Here is an 18,281-nt window from a genome sequence, read left to right as displayed (position 1 = left end):
ATATTAATTAAAGAAAAGGCCACCCACCTTTGACCTTCAAAACTTGTTATTAGCTTTGTATGTTTTAGAATTACCGTAACATTATGAGTAATGGCATTACATAACAGCATGAAAGAATCTCTTATTTAAATAAAGCAACTTATTAGGAACTCTGTATTGATTATTTTGCTATCTTGTTGCAAGGATTATGGAGATACAGCATTGCCAGAATTTTACTTTATAGTTCAGAGTTATCTGTAAAAAACATTGTCGCCCTTTAGTTGCTTAAAATAGATAAGCCAGGTTTATTTGTACTTGTAATAAAATAGGAAAGTATAGTGTTGTATGCGCTTGTATGCATTGGGTAGGATATTCTGTAGAGAAGCTTTGTAAAGAATGATCATGTAAACTCATCTCCCTCAACCTTTTATTTCTTCTACACAAGAGCAGCAACCAGAAAAACAGGTTTTAAAAAGCATACAGTAGAATGAAGTTCTAATTCATGTTGGCTGAATGGGCTTCACATTTCTATTTTTGTATTTTTTGTCAAATGCAGGGGGATGTGAACCAAACTAGACATAGGAAGGAATATGAATTGTCAAGTGGAATTCACCATTTAAAAGAAATTCAAAAGAACTGCTACATAACCATTCTCTTCTCGATTAAATGTTTAACCCCTCCCAAGATAAAGGGCTGTATTTTTACTTGCACTCTTAATTATGTTATAGCTTTGAATTATTTCTCTTTTTAGTACGTTAGTGGTTCCCTTTTTTTTGTTGTTTTTTTTTAATTGCATGTGCTGTATTATCAGGGAGGTTGGAAGGGACCTCAAGAGATCATCGAGTCCAACCCCCCTGCTAAAGCAGGTCACCTACAGTTGGTCTCTCAGATAGGTGTCCAGACAGGTCTTGAATATCTCCAGAGAAGGAGATTCCACCTTTCTGGGCAGGCAGTGGTGCCTCACCTTTACCATAAAGAATTTCTTCCATGTGTCTGTATAAAACTTCCTGTGTTCAAGTTACAGCCCATTACTCCTTGTTTTGTCACTGCACCTCACTGGGAAGAGCCTGACCTCATCCATTGCCTCCACCTCTCTTTAGGTATTGGTAAACATTAATCAGATCCCCCCTCACTCTCCTCCCCAGTCTGAACAGAGCCAGGTTACTCACCCTTTCATACATGAGATGCTCCAGGCCCTTTTTCATCTTTGTGGCCCTCCACTGGACTCTGAGGAGATGCCTACCTTTTATGAGCTGGGAGCCAAGAAATGGGCACAGTATTCTAAATGTGACCTCACCAGGGGAGAGTAGAAGGGAAAGATCACCTCCCTTGACCTGCTGGCCATAACCTCTTAATTCACCCCAGCACTGTGTAAAAATAAAATTAAAAAAATGCAGAAGCTATAATGACAAGTGGGTGTAAGTTGTTGAATATTGAGCTATTAACTCATTTTGAGAAGAGTCTGTATCTTTTTTTTTATTTTAATTTGTAAAAGATGACATGGAAACTTTGCAGAAAAAAGACACTAGAAAAATCATTATTCAGTGAAATACTAATATAGAATCATATAATCCTTAGATTTGGAAAGGACCTTTACAGGTCATCTAGTCCAACTCCCCTGCAGTGAATAAGATGCGTCCTGCTAGCTTTGGATGCATTTATTTCGTAGCTAAAAAAATATTATCAAGACATTAGTCTTGGACAGTATCTCTTCCAACTGTTACATTCTCTTGAAAAAAGTTGATGTGGTTTGTTTTTTTCTTTCAAATAGATGCACATACAGTTTTAGTTAATGTTAAGGTCTTCTTTTGTCCTTCAAGGTGAATTGTGACCACTTAAGTCATGCTAGTCTTGCAGTTATTCTGTGTTGACCTCTGATTGAGTACAGCGATCAGTCACATGGAGAACCATGCTGTATGTATAAAGCAACAGTACTTATAGTATCTGAAAATGAGTTTTTGTGCAGATTAGAAGTGTGACAGAGCTGTGAGACATGGCTTCAAATACCAAGTTTTTCTGGGTTTTCTAGAAGAAAAAAGAACCAAAAATGAAAACCAGCCACTCTGTAGCCTGCAGTCAGTGAGTGAAATGTCAGCACTGTATAAGAAAGCTTTAGTGTAAGAAGATGGGAAAAACTCAAAAAATAAGGAAGAGGGTGGAAGAATTAGGAATTAAAAAGAATTCAAGTGTCATGACAGCCTACACTGCTGTATCTGAAGCACTTTATTGTTCTCTTTTAAATCCCTCTTCAATTTGCTATTTCAAGTATGCCCACGAAGATTGTGGAGCAGTAAGTCTGTGGAAACCACTGGTTTTCTCATTGCCAGTCATTTGTACTTCCTCCTAGCCTACATCCATATGTTGTCACTCCTTCTACATTGTCTTCAACTCCAGAGAAGAGCTTTTATTCATTCATGTATTCAAGTTTGTTTTTACCACAGTGTAGGATCAGCTGTTTGACAGTATGAGTATTAATGCTAAAATCTAAAAGAATGACCAACTAATAATGAATGTGTTGCTTTATTTCAGAGTGTTGTGCGTTGCCTTTGGCACCCAAAGCTGAACCAGATCATGGTTGGTACAGGCAATGGATTGGCAAAAGTGTACTATGATCCAGTCAAAAGCCAGAGGTACGTAATAGTAATTAGCAATTAAGAACTGCTTTTTCCTCATATTTAGCCTGATTATAATAATTTAGTAGTGTCTGCTTTGCAGAGTTTTACTTATTTAGTTACAATGAAGATGAAAAAAGAGAAAAAGAATGTTTTTGGAAAGCTGTCCATTTTCCTCCAGAATCTTAACGATGCTGTATACTGGCAGTTCTACCTGGATTTACAAGCACATGCCTTTTCAATTGTATGTAATCTGCTGTAAGAATAACCAGCCTTTCATTTCACAAAATCATAGAACCATCAAGGTTGGAAATGACCTCTAAGATCATCAGATCTAACCATCAGCTTATTGCCACCATGTTGATTAAAGCAGGTCCCTAAGTGTCACATCTCCGTGTTTCTGGAGCACCTCCAGGGATGGTGTTTCCACCACTTCCCTGGACAACCTGTTCCAATGCAGGATCATTCTTTCATTTCAGAGGAGAATTTTTTCTTGATATCCAACCTAAAACTCCCCTGGCACAACTTGAGACCATTACCTCAAGTTGAGCAGTTGAAGGCTGCTGATATGATGTTATTGAAAGGCTACTTACTGTATTTAGACTCTTTTTTAATGTATTTCATTTTATTTTTGCAGTAAAAACATTGTGCAGAAGTATTAGCTTAAACTCAGAGTATGTGAAGTAGTGGTGGAAGGCCTGATTTAAGACTTCACCTCCACCACCCCCTCCTGTCATGTGGATTTTGCCTGTACATCTAATGAAAGGTGGTAGTGATTAATCAGAAGGTGATTTGTCAGTCTAGAATGAATAGAAGAGGATTTAACTAGTCTATAAATACTTCAGCAATTACCTTGCTTTTACCATCTGGATTGGCTTGAGAACTTCCTTATCAGCAGGGGAAAAATGTGTGTTTCATATATTCTGATTGGTATGACTATTGTTGTTACTGTAAAAATTTTAATTCCCTTATATGCCCTCATCTTTGTTTCACTAGCATGCAGAAACATTCCATGTTGCAGTTCAAAATTCCAAGATACTTACAGCAACCTGGATACTTCAATATGAACTTAAATTCCTGTATATAAGATTGGCAGAAAGAAATGTTATTTTTCTGTTTCTTATCAATTTAGAGAAGGAAATTATGTCATCATTGTTTCAACCCCTCTCCAGACAATGTTTGTCCCATATGTAGACCAAGTCTCCTGTACACAGTCTACAAAAATCTTAGCTTGTTTTGTGTCTTTTGGTTCCTTTGTACCTTTTGATAGTTAACAGTAATATGGAAAGTACCACCAGTATAAATTAGACTTGTTGCAATCGAACTTGTGCAGGATTTTGTAGTGTTACAAATACTCTAATTAGTATTTTATATATATTTTATAATTATATATATAATTAGATACCTAGTTAGATAGCTACTCCCTATACTGCTTAGGAAGCATACTAGGAGCAAATCATTCTTTGTCTGGAAAGGGGCACTTTCTGTGTGCATGCTACAAGTACTGTAGACAAATGACATGTGATAGGAGACTTCTGTCCTCACTTCCACATGTCATGTAAACTAATCTGAACTCCTGGAGAGCAGGTCTGCAGAGAAAGACTTGGGGGTCCTGGTGGATGAGAAACTGGACATGAGTCAGCAGTACTTGCAGCCCAATAGGCCAACTACATCCTGGGCTGCACTGAAAAATGAGTGGCCAGCAGGGAGAGGGAGGTGACTGCCCCCCTCTACTCAGTTCTTCTAAGGCATCATGTGGAGTACTGATCCAGGCCTGGCGCCTCCAGCACAAGAAGGATGCAGAGCTCTTGGAATGGGTCCCGAGGAGGGATACTAAAATGATCAGAGGGCTGGAACACCTCTCCTATAAGGAAGGGTTGAGGAAACTGAGCCTGTTTAGCTTAGAGAAGAGAAGGCTCTGGGGAAACCTCATTCTGGCCTTCCAGTACCTGAAGGGAGTGTATAAACAGGAGGGGGAGTGACTGTTTACCTGGGTTGATATTGATAGAACAAGGGGGAATGGTTTTAAACCTAAGACAGGGGAGGTTTAGGTTGGATATTAGGAGGAAGTTTTTCACTCAGAGGGTGCTAATGCACTGGAACAGGTTGCCCAGAGAGGCTATGGATGCCCCAACCTTGGAGGCATTCAAGGCAAGGCTGGATGTGGCTCTAGGCAGCCTGATCAAGTGGTTGGTGACTGCCCATGGCAGGGGGGTTGAAACAAGATGATCTTTCAGGTCCTTTTCAACCCAGACCATTCTATGATTCTATAATACACACTCGTTAATATTCAAAGTGCCAAATATTCTGTGGAGAATATGTCTTGAATAAAAAATGGTTTCTGTTAGACATAAACTGACTAGCTCTGTTGCTCTTGTGTTTTCTTTCAGGGGAGCAAAATTATGTGTGGTCAAAACAAAAAGGAAAGAGAGACAAGCGGAGACTCTTACACAGGATTACATTATAACACGTAAGGAATTCAAACACATTTTTATTTGAGCATCATTAACTGTTTCTCAGGTATCATATTATTTGCAGATGATTTAGTTTTGTATTTTTTCCCATTAATATTTTCACATTAAGAGGATTAATATTATTATATCCCATTATTTTCTGACATTTGTTTTTCTTCAAACTTTCACTCTTCAGCTCATGCACTTCCGATGTTCCGGGAACCACGACAGCGAAGCACCAGGAAGCAGCTGGAAAAGGATAGGCTTGATCCAATGAAGTCTCACAAACCAGAACCTCCAGTAGCAGGACCAGGTAATCTACACACAATCACTTAATATTGTTCCATGCCACAGAGGCAGTCATGTTTGGGTTCTGAGTTTCTTGAGTAAGATCACACAGCATGTGTGGGACAACTGGGGGATCAGGCCCAGCCAGCATGGGTTCATGAAAGGTGGGTCCTGCTTAACCAACCTGATCTCCTCCTACAATTGAGTGACCCACCTGGAGAATGAGGGAAGGGCTGTTGATTTAGTCTACCTAGACTTTAGCAAAGCCTTTGACACAATCTCGCACTGTATTCTACTAGAGAAGCTAGCAGCTTGTGACCTGGACAGCTACACCTGTTGCTGGGTAAATAGCTGGCTGGAGGGCCAAGATGACATTGGTGGAGAATGGAATTAAATCCAGCTGGTGACCGGTAATGAGTGGTGTTCCCAGGGGAGCCTGAAGGGAGACAGCTACCTGAAAGGAAGTTGTGGCAAAGTGGGTGTTGGCCTCTTCTGCATAACTGGCAATTTGGCTAGAGGGAATGGTGTCAAGTTGCACCAAGTGAGTTTCAGGTTGGATGTTGGGAAAAATTTCTTACCTGAAAGAGTGGTCAGGCGCTGGAACAAGCTGCCCAGGAAGGTAGTGGAGTCACCATCCCTGGAGGTGTTCAATAAATGTTTAGATACTGTAATGAGGGACGTGGTTTAGTGGAGAAATATTGGTGGATGATTGGACTGGATGTTCTTGGAGGTCTTCTCCAACCTTGGTAATTCTGTGATTCTAACCTTGTTTGGAGTTTAATTCAAACACTTCTAGAGAGGGACTGTTGGATGTGTGGGCAATGTCCAGTACTGTAAGACATTGCTCTTTTATTGGAGTACTTACCTAAAGCAAGTTAATAATCACTGTTACTTACTTTGTATAATCAGTAAAATGTTTAAGTGAACTCAGTTCTGAATTAAGCCCTTTCTGTAATCTTACCTAGCTTCTTCGTATCAGATCACTATTGCAGACATTACGTGTTTAAGATTTTCTTTAAAATGCTATTAATTCTTTTTCTTGCTCTAGGTCGCGGTGGCCGTGTTGGAACTCATGGGGGTACCTTGTCATCATACATAGTCAAGAATATTGCACTGGATAAGACAGATGATAGCAATCCTCGTGAGGCTATTTTACGTCATGCAAAGGAAGCGGAAGAGAATCCATACTGGGTTGCTCCAGCATATGCTAAGTAAGGAAGCAATTAAAAGTACAAGTCATATTTCTGGAGGCCAGTGGGAGTTTGGTTAAAATAGAAGACGCATTTTTAACAGTCTACTTTGCCTTTTCTGGCTTATTGCCATTAATATGTAAACCAAGAATATATCATGCTCTTACATGTAGATAAAAGTTTCCAGGAGTTTAAATAACTAAAATTTGATATTTCCATTTTTTAAATTTGCCTGTCGGTGCTAGGGAATAACTGTAAAGCTTTCTGAATTCACAAGTCTTCTACAAGTAAACATCAGAAACTGATATTAAAAGGTAATATGCCTTTTAGGAAGTTATTGTCCTACTGACAGAGTCCGGAATTGTGTTTTCTGATATGCCCTCTGGCCCTAACAGAGTTTTAGGTTAAACCTTCAAAAGTATTTGCTTGGTGTTATGACAGTGTCTTTTAAACAGTTTCTTAGATGTCATCAATTACTTAGATTTTTCATGCATTGGGACCTGCCTACCGCTTGGATTAACTTGGTCTTAGAGATATATTAGTATTAAAAATCACAGTGAGAACTGCACTCAATTTAAACTGTATAAATGGGTTGGTACTTTTTTATGTTACAATAAAAACTGCAGTATCTTTCCTTAGTGATTTCTACCAAATACATTTATTTATTTTTTAAGAATTAATACAGTTCAAACCATTAAAAATAAATTTTGGGTAGTATAAAAATACAAAGTAAATAAATGTATTTCATACTAAGGAGCAGAAAATGCCACTTAAAATTACAAATATTTTAACATTTTGTTATTGTCTCTGATGGTTTTTGTTACATAAAGTAATGTGCCTAGTGTAAGTAGTATTTTCGAAATTAATAGGGAAAGGTGAAATAGTATTAATAGAATTAATAGGGAAAGAGATGAAATAGTCTTCACAAAACAGGTAGAGCCAGTAACAGACTGGAATTGTTTTATTAGCAGCCCATTGCTTTATCTCCAAGGCCGTATTTTTATTTGCACTTCACTTCCTGTATTTCCCTTATTAGTCCTATAGCTCTTTAATGAAAAAATATCACATCTTTCCAAAAACTCAGAATGTATTAAGAATCATAGGTCTTTCTGGCAGTGACACTTATTTCATGACTTGACCCACAACATCTTTTCCAAAGGAGTTTGAGAAAATTAGTGTCCCACTCTGGCTTTGACTACATACATGTTCTGAAGTACATCAAATCAGTGCATTCTATAATATCATCCTTGTAGAAAGTCAAAGAAAGAGGTGTTTGAAATACTAATTCTGTAGCAGTTGTAATGAGTATGCTAACTATTGATTTTTAATTGCTTGAGGGTTCATGTTTCCTAGAGAAATTTACTTTGAATGTGTGGGTACCTGTTCTTTTTTCAGAATGTGCAGCTATTTGTTCTCAGAATTGCAGAAAATGCAATTGCACATTCCATCAGGTAGAAACCTCAGTATATTTTTGGCTAAGTAACTTCATTGATTTTTTATTGAGTTTCACCTCTGACACCTGCAATGTAGTAGACATGAAAGTTTTAAAACATAGCTGTATTACAGACGGCTTACTGTGTCAGGTGGGTGGATCTCGTTATGGTTTCTTGTTAAAAGATGTAGCTGCAGGGGAAGAAGAGAGCTGGCTGAGAAATAGGGAGGATGCAAGTCCAGACTGCTATTAACTTACACACCAGAAGGTGATACGTATGTGGGGGAGTTGGGCTGCAGCCAACAGTATGCTGCCTTGACAGTTTTGTCAGTTGATAAATCTCATGCCAAGGAAATTGATGCTATCCTTGCTTTAGAATCTTAACTTCAAGATGTACCCCATGCAAGGAGCTTTTTAAAGCTTCATTCTTATTATTCTTTATTATTACTATTTATTGTTATTTATATACAGTTATGACACTGAAATGCAAAAACTTTACAACTGCTTTATGTTCTTAACTTTCAGAAATGGGTGTCTGTGTTAGCAGCTACAGACCAATGGCAGTCACAGATACATTAGCTACTTACCTGCATGCATGCATAATGCAAGAGGTCTGCATTATAATACATACAATATCTGACTTGATAGGATGGGTACATTTACCTGGTATAAGGCATTTTACAGACCTTCTTGGCTGATGTGTATTTTATTAAAGTACAAGTAAATGATAGAAATTATCACAAAACACTGTATTGTATTTCCCCAGAGACCCTGTTAAAATTGGAGTTCATTTTGTAAGCATAAAATTGGAGTTCAATTGTAAGCAGTATACAAACCTAGAGAAACTGTCTCCTTTAGCTTTGTCTAGTGTTTCTTTTATAGCACAAGATACATTCGAGAGTTATGAAAGATGATATTCTAATGTGTATTTAAAATGACTTGAGACCATGGAAAAACACAGTATGTTTCATTTTTTCAGTGTTCATTCTTTTTACTACTTTATTTCTTTGCTATCAGTTTTTCCACATTTCTGTGTTAACTTTTAATTTATACATAGTATAATTCAATTGACGTAGTTCTTGTTTGATATGGCTTTTGTTTTTGTTGTCTCCTGGATGGTTATTTGCCTACAGTCTTCAATTTTCCTTCTTAAGAAGATGGCTAGGGAATAAGTTTTCGTTTTCTTTACTGGTTGCTACAAACTAATTTTCATCAAAGATGACTAAGAAACATTCAATTTGCTTATTGATAAGTTTTTATAGCTCAGCTCAGATTGTGCTGACTGGGTTAGAATTCATCTGGTCCTAATTGTAAGTGGTCGTTCTAAGACAGATAGCATTTTAAGCCAATTAATTTCTTTGTGTTTTTACTTTAGAAATTTATTTAATACCTGTGGCATCATTTTTGCTGTTAGCTTATGCATTGTATGTATTTTTTTAAAGGTGCCTTATCTGTTCTTGAAGCCAAATATTTGCATTATTTATCACTTGAATTTATTTTCAAGCTTGTTGTTCAAGCATGGCCTTTCTATTTCTCTTATAATTTGAGATGGAAAAGAATAGAAAATACATAAATGGCAAAAGGATCAGTGAAAATAACACATGCTGCTGAAAGGATAGTAGGGAATAATAGTAAGTACAAATGGAATCAAAAGATGACATATCACAGAAGGCCAGTGTGAATGAAGTGTCATAAGAGATGAGATCAACAGCAGGAAAAGTCTGGGTGGAACAATTAAAAAAATGAGTAAAACAAAAACCAAACCAAACCAAAAAAAAAAAAAAAAAACCCAAAAAAACCACCTTGAGATTTTTTGGGAAAAAGACTTGTTCGAGTCCTTGGCATGAGTTTTTCCATTGGAGTGAAAGGAAAGGAAGGACAGATTGAAGATTTCAACTAAAGAACTACAGGAAAAGAACTTGAGGCTTCAGTTGTAAATGTTTGAAAATTACATTCTTTGTGAGCTGTTTGTTTTAACACAGCTGTACAGAGATACTGTAAGGTCTTCAGATGTCCCTCTGAAGGATCAGAATAAATTACTAAGCAGTGTAGCTGAGGGCCTAATCAGGCCCAGATGTATCTTTCTTTTGTACTGTAGGGAAGATCAAGGTGAAATTTCTCTCTGCATCAAGATAGACCGCAGTTCTTAGAAAATATCTTCTATTACAGAGATGTTGCCCTTTGTCACTGCTGCTTGCCACACGCTGAAGGGAACAACTTGAAGCTGTAACCTCTAGCTCCATCATGTTTACCATTCTTTTCCTCAATGGCATTATGAGTGTGTGAAATGTTAGTCATGTTGTGGCTCATGTAGTATCTGTAAATGAAAAAGCAGGACCAAACAGAATGTTTTAGAACTGTAATTTTGCTGACACATGTTGGTATAATTAAGCTAAATCTTTTTTGGAGATTGTTAGCTTTGAGAGGGAATTCACTGAGAAGAGTCTGACTACTTCTTGAGGTAATGCCGAAAGGTTCTTTCCTCTCTGAACATAGCCTGTTTGACATTATTCTGATTTCCAAGCATGCTTGAAAGTCTTTAAATTTGTTTCAGTGCAAAATAAACTCACATTTTAAAATATACTGAGACAAAAGTCATATGCTGCAATTGTCATTTCCAGCTGGTTTAGCTATAACAGTATTTTTTAGCTGCAACTCCATGAATCACAGATGTGAATGAGCTATTTTTACAGCATCTGTAAAAAGTAACTAAGACAACTTATAACCTGAGTGACTGTAGGTCTGGAGTACAGGCCTTCTGAGGAGCAGCTGAGGGAGCTGGGATTGTTCAGTTTGGAGAAGAAGAGGCTCAAGGGAGATCTGATTGTTCTCTATAACTACCTGAAGGGAGGTTGTAGTGAGCTGGGAGTTGGCCTCTTCTGTCATGTAGCTAGTGATAGGACGAGAGGGAATGGCCTCAAGTTGTGTCAGGGGAGATTCAGGCTGGACATTAGGAAAAATTGCTTTTCTGAAAGAGTGGTCAGGCGCTGGAATGGGCTGCCCAGGGAGGTGGTGGAGTCACCAACCTCGGAGGTATTCAAGGAAGATTTAGACATTGTGCTGAGAACATGGTTTAGAGAGAAGTGTTGCTGATAGGTGGACAGTTGGATGGGATGATCTTATAGATCTTTTCCAACCTTTGTGATTCTATGATTTTATGACTCTAGGGCAGTCTGTGTGGACACTGGATTTTTTTTAAAGTTTCTGTATAACAGAACACATTGCAAAACAGTGGAGTCTAAGAAGTCTACAAAAAATCATACAAACAAATCTAATAAGAATAAATTGTCTTAGTTGCTTTTCCTGTTTTTGATTGTAGCCTTTCAGTGTAACTAGGAATGCCTCTATCAATGTATGAGATACCAGTTCTTCTGATAGACCTCTGGAGGTCATCTAGTCCAACCTCCTACTTAAAGCTTACTCATTAGGGTTATGTTACTCAGGTCCAGTTAGATAAGGTTGCTCAGGAACATACCTAGTTGAGATTGAATATTCTCATAGATGGAGATTCAGCAGCCTTTCTGGGCAGCTTGTTCTAGTATTTGGCAGCCCTCATAGTAAACGAGAAAAAAATTACTTATATCTAACTTATACTTTCCATGTTCCAAATATTCTGTTATCCTTGTCTTGTAGCTGCAGCTTCAAAAAGATTCTCTCTCCATCTTCTCTGTAGCCTCTCATGATGTCATGATGTAGTTGTAGGTAGCAGTGGAATTCCATTTTAATCCTTCTATGCTAAGGCTAAAGGGACCCACTTTGCTCAGCTTCTTCTCATATTCCAGTGCCATGTCATATAGTATCTTTCCACTGTAACCAATCTGATGGCCACCGCTGACATTGTCTCTTATACTGCAGAGCCCATAAGTGGCTATACTAATTCACATGTCACTTTACAAATGCTAAATAGGTATTTTATGGAATCTCTTATGACTATATTAACCCTATTATTATTATTATTATGACTATCTCTATTAATTCTCTATTATTATCTCTATTGGGGTTGGACTAGATGATCTCTAGAGGTCCCTTCCAATCCCTACAATTCTATGATTCTGTAATTAAGATAGTCAGATCAGTCAGGGACAGTATGCTTTGCTAAATCTGTGCTGGCTGTTCCTTATCACCTTATTGGCCTTCTTGCACCTAGGAATCATTTCTGTGAGGATTTGTTTTCTAGACTTCTCAGAGGGAGAGGTTAAGTAGACTGTCCTGTAGTTCCCCAAAAACTCCTTTTACCCTTCATGAAAATGAATTACTTGCCCTTTTGTGTCATCAAGAACCTCTTCTGGTGACCATGCCTTCTCGAAGATGAAGAGGAGACATGCTAGAATCCCCATCACAGAAGGCTTTTGGAATGTGATAGGACTGGGTGCTAAATAATCTCATCTGGGCTTGTTTTTCCCATAAATGTTGAATTCGTAGCTCCAGGGACAAAGAAAAATAAAATTGATAAGAGAGTCAATGGAGAAAAAGTACACAGCTTTCCAGAGTATTATCTTGCTCTCAGAAATGAAAACATTTTGAAGTAGTAAACCTGTTTTGATATTTTTTGTATAAATATTATCATGCAGCAAGCTCCTACTACACTGGCAATCTCTAGTTCAATTGCTAAGCAAAACAGTGTGTGTTTAAATTGAATGGTCACTGTTGATAGTGCTGTAACAAAGAGTGTTTCCTGTGCTTATGCATTTAAACCAGTCAGGTGTTTTAATCGTCCTAGTTGCTGCTATATAACTTGTGAAGGTTGGATGGTTTACACTGCAGCTGAGCTGAGGCTACAGCCATTTCATGCTAATTTTTAAAAATGAGATAACAAGCAGACTTGATTTCCTCTGAACATTTTTTTCTTGAGATACTGCTGGGTTATGCTACAGTCTCCCCCCTTGGCCACATCTTTATTGGATTCTGAGTACCTTACTGATGTTTCCTGACATCTGTAACTATTCACAGTGCCACTTCTGTCACAGAAATTACATAGCTTCTGATGTACATTTCACAAATTGTGTATTTCTTCATGAGTGGAAGTTTCTAATAACAGTCGTGACGGCTGAAATTTCATGGTCAGAAACGATTGGTTTACATTTGAGTAGTTGTGTCTTACTAACAGATATCTCAGTTCTGGCACCTTATGTACCTTTCTTTGAGTGTTGTGATAAAAGGAAGATACACTTCTAAAATGTGCTAAATAAGCTGTCATCAACAGGTTTTGAAAAAATGAGGGAGACAGAAGATTCCGTACATTCTGTGTCTTAAGCAGACAATAGAATCCAGTGTTTGTGCCAATAGAGCCTTCATCCCCATTGGCTGTTTTGGAATCAGTAAATCAGTGTTGACTAAAAAAATCCTTTCAGTGATCAGTTAAGTACAGTTTATGTAACTATTTTCTAATGAGGTTTTTTTGTTTTTTCTTTTGGAGAATGTTAATTAATTTTTCTTACTCACGTTTCTGTTTTCCATGGAGAGCGGAATGACTCATCTAACTAGTTTCAGTCTTAATAGGCATTCAAGGTCTGCAAATGTGTAATGAGACATAACAGCCTGCATCAGGGGACCATGTACTAATAGAGGGTCCCTCGATAGGACTGTCCCTGAAGCATCCTCAGCCTTTTGGCCTTTTTGTTCAAGTGTAGTGTAGTATCCTTTGAAAGGCAGAGAAGTAGGCAGGCCAATAGAAAGATTCCATGTATAGAAAAGATTAGCTTTGATTAGTTTTGATGACTTTGTATCTCTCTTATGCTGTGTATTTAAGAACTGAAGAATCCTATTTATTGGCTGATGTCTTGCTATTACTCTTCAAAGTCAGTTGAATTATACCTCTTCTGCGTCTGTAAGGCAGACACAGTTATGTTGAACTTTATGCATTTTGGTGAGCATGCCAAATAACAGTCGTCGTAACAATCATAGAATCACCAAGGTTGGAAAAGAACTACAAGATCATCCAATCCTGCTGTCCACCTGTCACCAATAATTCTCCCTAAATCATGTCCCTCAACGGTAGTGCTTCACATCCTCAAATTGCTGTTAATACACTAATGAGCTGATGACTGCCATGGATGCATTTAAATTTTTGTCACTGATGTAATAAGAAGTTGAGCACAGCCAACTTCAGAAATCTAGTAGTTTCAGCTAGACAGTAATTGTGCTAAGAATTAGGTTGGATGTGGGTACCACGCAGGAATTGAAGTGTAAAACAGGGTAAATGAGTGCTGAATAGTTTGCTGAAATGCTGCTTGATACTATGTTCATTTTAAAAGTAATTATAAAGTGTGTTATTTAAAATACACATAAACACTGAAGGAATAGATAGGATCAAGCTTGACTGTCGGGTACACTGTGTTCTCATATGAAGGTCATTAGTTTTATTATGTTACAGTAGTGCTGGATAAAGTCTCTAGAGGAGAAGCTGGTTTTTTTTTTCATGCACAAGCTAAGCCAGAAACAATACTGTTCTGTTTTCCCTTACTGGCTCCTGTATCAAAATGGAGGTTTCTTTTTCTGAATGATAGAATGAGAAGACCTGAAGCTACGTTACTCTAGCATCATGTTAAATTGACTTGTTCTTCTCACCTATCATAGTGTTATTTATGGAATACGCAGATAATGATTATGAGTTGATGAGAATATACTTGCAGAAGATATGTATTGGCTATTACATTGCTGTTCATACTTAGCCTGAGAGCTGTGCCTTCAGCTCTTGTTAGAAAGTCAGTTGAAGGGCTTGCTTTTTTTTTTCGGGGGGGGGGGAGGAATGATAGTTGTTTTTTTTTAAAGGATGTCATTTGTGTCTGATGTATGTCTAATACAGTTTCTGATAAAGAATTGTGGTTTGACTGTTATTTCAATCTTAATATTTTCTAGAACGCAGCCAAAAACAGTTTTTGCGGAAGTGGAACCAGAAGATGATGAAACAGACAAGCCAGAATGGAAAAAACGTAAAATTTAAGGAATTTGGTATAAAGAATAATGCAGAAGCATTTGAAATAAACTGTAGCATTTATTTCCTTCTTTTATGTAGTGGGTCAAAATTTGGAAGCATAAATAACTTCAGTTCATAAGTCTTACTGCAGTGTAAAAGTAATTGTATTACAGTGAATTGTCATATCACATCTGAATTTAGTAATAAAGAATGAAGTGTATGGTGCAAAGGAGAATTCTCCATTTGTTATTAAATTTATGATTTAAGTAAAAAAATATTCCTCTTTATAATTTTTAATAGATCTCTAGTGACTTCCTTATTTTGCCAAATGCTTTTTTTTTTATTGCAAACTTTGCTAATGCTGTGTCCCAACAGTGTTCAATGATTTTAAGTACATAAATAAAATAATACAACACCTCAGGTTTCTTTGTATTTCTTCTAGTAAGCTCTGATGTTACCACAGATAAGCAGGACTTACATTTTATTTCACATTTATTAATGTGAAATAAAAATTATTAATGTGAAATAATACAATAGAAAATTTTTCTAGTGTTTATTCTTATATGAATTACATCTGTTATGTATGTGAGTGTCCCACACCAGTGCTTTACATGGCTTTTTATTTTTCAAAAATGTGAAGTAGGAATGGACAACCATATGTTATGTTTTAACAAAAACACTGTAAGTTTGTTGCCTAGCTGTTTTTTTTCAGGCTTTCCTGTCTCTATTAGTTTGTATAGATTCATGTAGGATAGAGCTGAGCTGTATTTTTATTATGAACTCTTTGTATATAGTAATAGTGACATAGATATTGTTCTATGCCTGAATTATGTATCTTAACTCACACTCTCTGAAAACTGGTATTATCCTTTATAGCGTAGGGTTTTTTTTTAAATATGTCTTCAGCATTAACATAGAATTGCTATTCTGCATGTCTTAAAGTGAAGGACAGATCTAAAACTAATGTCCTTTAGAGAACCTGGGTTACACATTTAGGCAGTAATATACAATACAGTAAGTAGTGTGATTTCAATAGTATGGAATATAACAAGTACTTTGCATTTCTACTAAGAGCACGGAGCAGTAGACGTCATACACAATCAAGCTTTCTTAATTGTGAATAGATTCTGAAAGCATAATTTAAGGCTATATTTAGCAAGCACTTAATCACCTTCCTAACTCAAAGCATGTGGTCCTGCTATTGTCAGTAGAGCTTCGATATTTTTTAAAAAAGCATTGTTCCGCATCACAATTTCATTGTATGATTTCCTTTTTCAAACTTACCTTTTCTCATATTCTTTTTATACATTAGAGAAAAGTAAGTTTGACCTTAAAAAAGTATTGTGAGCGTTGATGTAACGTTCCCAAAAGGAAATATTTCCACTGCTTTTACTTGGTGTAGTGTTTGATAACAGTGAAACAGCATTAAATAATCCACAGCTTGTCTTTATCCCTTGTAAAAAATGTTTTCATTCATATTTATCTAGAAGAGCATGAATGAATGCTTAGTTTACAGCTGCAGTTGTGATATGCGAAACGATGGGCTTAATACCTAGGTAAGCATTAAATGAAGGGGGAAAAAAGTGCCAGATGAAGAGCAGCTGTTGTTAGAGCTGCTACAGGCCTTCCTGTGCAATGTCCTACCACTTCCTGAAGGGGGGTTGTGGTGAGGAGTGGGTTGGCCTCTTCTCCCTGATAACTAATGACAGGACGAAAGGGAATGGCCACAAGTTGCGCCGGGGAAGATTTAGATTAGACCTGAGGAAGCATTTTTTCTCTGAAAGAGTGGTTAGGCACTGGAATGGCCTGCCTAGGGAGGTGGTTGAGGCACCATCCCTAGCGCTGTTCAAGAAGCGTTTAGATGAGGTGCTAAAGGATTTGATTTAGTAGTTCAGTGGGTAGGGATAGTGATAGGAGGATGGTTGGACTAGATGATCTTGTAGGTCCTTTCCAACCTAATGTATCTATGAACCAATGAGTCCTCCTCAGAAATTAATGCTGTTTCATTTAGGGCTATTTTAAATCTTTTTTTCATACATATAATGTACTAGAAGGTAAGGTATTATCATTTTTTCTTTTATAAAATGCTGAATAAGATTTGTAAAGGCTTGTAAAACTATGTCCATGGTTTTAGGTTGAGTACTAATGGTTTAGCATTTATATTGTTAGAAGTTATTTACTGAGACAGTGTGGCTTAGTAGGGAGCAAAGCCAGAGGGGGAGTTTGATGAGGAAAAATGCTGCAACAACTATCTCAGCTTGAGAGGAGTTTCTCCTTTTATGTTATTTATTCAGATCATCTATATCTTGTTTCCTAATTCTTAGAGGAAAGAGTCCTGCAAATGAGCCTTGCAGAAGTTCTGTAAGAATTTTTTAAGAGTTTGTTGTTACTTATAATGATTAATTTCCTAATTGTCTCAAGTGACTGTTTTAGAAGCCTAAAATTTTAAACGATGTCTGTTTAAAAGTGTATTTGAAAGTTTTAAAACTTACTGTGCTTATTCTTGTGCTTTAATTCCTGGCTTGGTTTGTTTCCCATAGTCCTTATATGGAATCTCTGTAGCATGTTCACCGACAAAACAAATGCTAAGGCATTTCTAAAAGCAGTTCTTCATATTGAACAGTTCAGTGATAATCTGGTGGAGAAGGAGATAGGAGCACTCTACTTGACCATACTTGGTATAACAAGCTGTGACTCACTTTTTTGAACTGTCTAAGGAGAAATATTAAGATAATTAAATATTTTAACTGAAAGATGTAGTTCTACATGTAAAGTGGCATATTAGAAACACTACTTATATTTATTTTTTATGAACCTATGAACCTAATTTTCTTTTAAAATTTACTGAAGACTTAGGTCTCAGTCATTGCCAGGTTCTTGTCATGGTCTCCTGAATGTCCATATTGAATGTGAATGAAGCCTGAGACTAGAAGGTCTTTGGGTTTAGTATTTCTGAAACAAGGGCTTTGTTTGCTTGCCTTCTTTCTTGCTTTCATAGTAGATGTCCTTACAGAGGTGTCTTCTTCAAACGTGAGCATATCTCTTCATATTCTGTGCAGCTTCTAGATGTTTCCTTACAACATTTCCTACCCTTCTGTTATTTCTGCTAATAATTCATTCAGTACTACTTACCTGTCCATAGGGCAAGAATGTTTCTGTCTGATCATTGCAGCCCACCTGCTAGGCAGCCCTGGTTCACATTTCCCTGTTTGTATCGTTACTGTTGCTGTTGAGGTCTTAGACTCTTGTATTGCTTATATTGCAACGGGTCAGGTAATTGCTAAGACCATAGTTGAGTGCTAGCACTTTCTCTCGCTATCTGCCACTAATTTATTGTTGCTTAAATTCTTCTGCGCACAGGTATTTCCTGTGACCTATTACTTACTGAAGATTATACTTGCTTCTCTTTTT

At 37.1% G+C, this 18,281-nt stretch overlaps 1 protein-coding gene across 1 annotated transcript in view; it reads left to right on the top strand.

The window, feature by feature from the left end:
• Positions 1-15,290, top strand: part of WDR70 (WD repeat domain 70) — a 134,183-nt gene extending 118,893 nt beyond the window's left edge. Inside the window, exons 14-18 of the mRNA XM_065739935.1 lie at positions 2,509-2,609; positions 4,982-5,061; positions 5,241-5,357; positions 6,381-6,543; positions 14,813-15,290. Coding sequence (XP_065596007.1) covers positions 2,509-2,609; positions 4,982-5,061; positions 5,241-5,357; positions 6,381-6,543; positions 14,813-14,897 — 546 coding nt within the window. The 3' untranslated portion in view covers positions 14,898-15,290. The remainder of the gene's footprint in view (positions 1-2,508; positions 2,610-4,981; positions 5,062-5,240; positions 5,358-6,380; positions 6,544-14,812) is intronic.
• Positions 15,291-18,281: the final 2,991 nt, after the last annotated feature.

Source organism: Cyrtonyx montezumae, unplaced genomic scaffold (assembly GCF_038088225.1).
Source record: "Cyrtonyx montezumae isolate F1298 unplaced genomic scaffold, pur_monq_1.0 scaffold_25, whole genome shotgun sequence".
Taxonomy (NCBI): Eukaryota; Metazoa; Chordata; class Aves; order Galliformes; family Odontophoridae; genus Cyrtonyx; species Cyrtonyx montezumae.
Note: the sequence above shows the minus strand (reverse complement) of the source record. Positions and strands in the feature narration are given on the sequence as shown.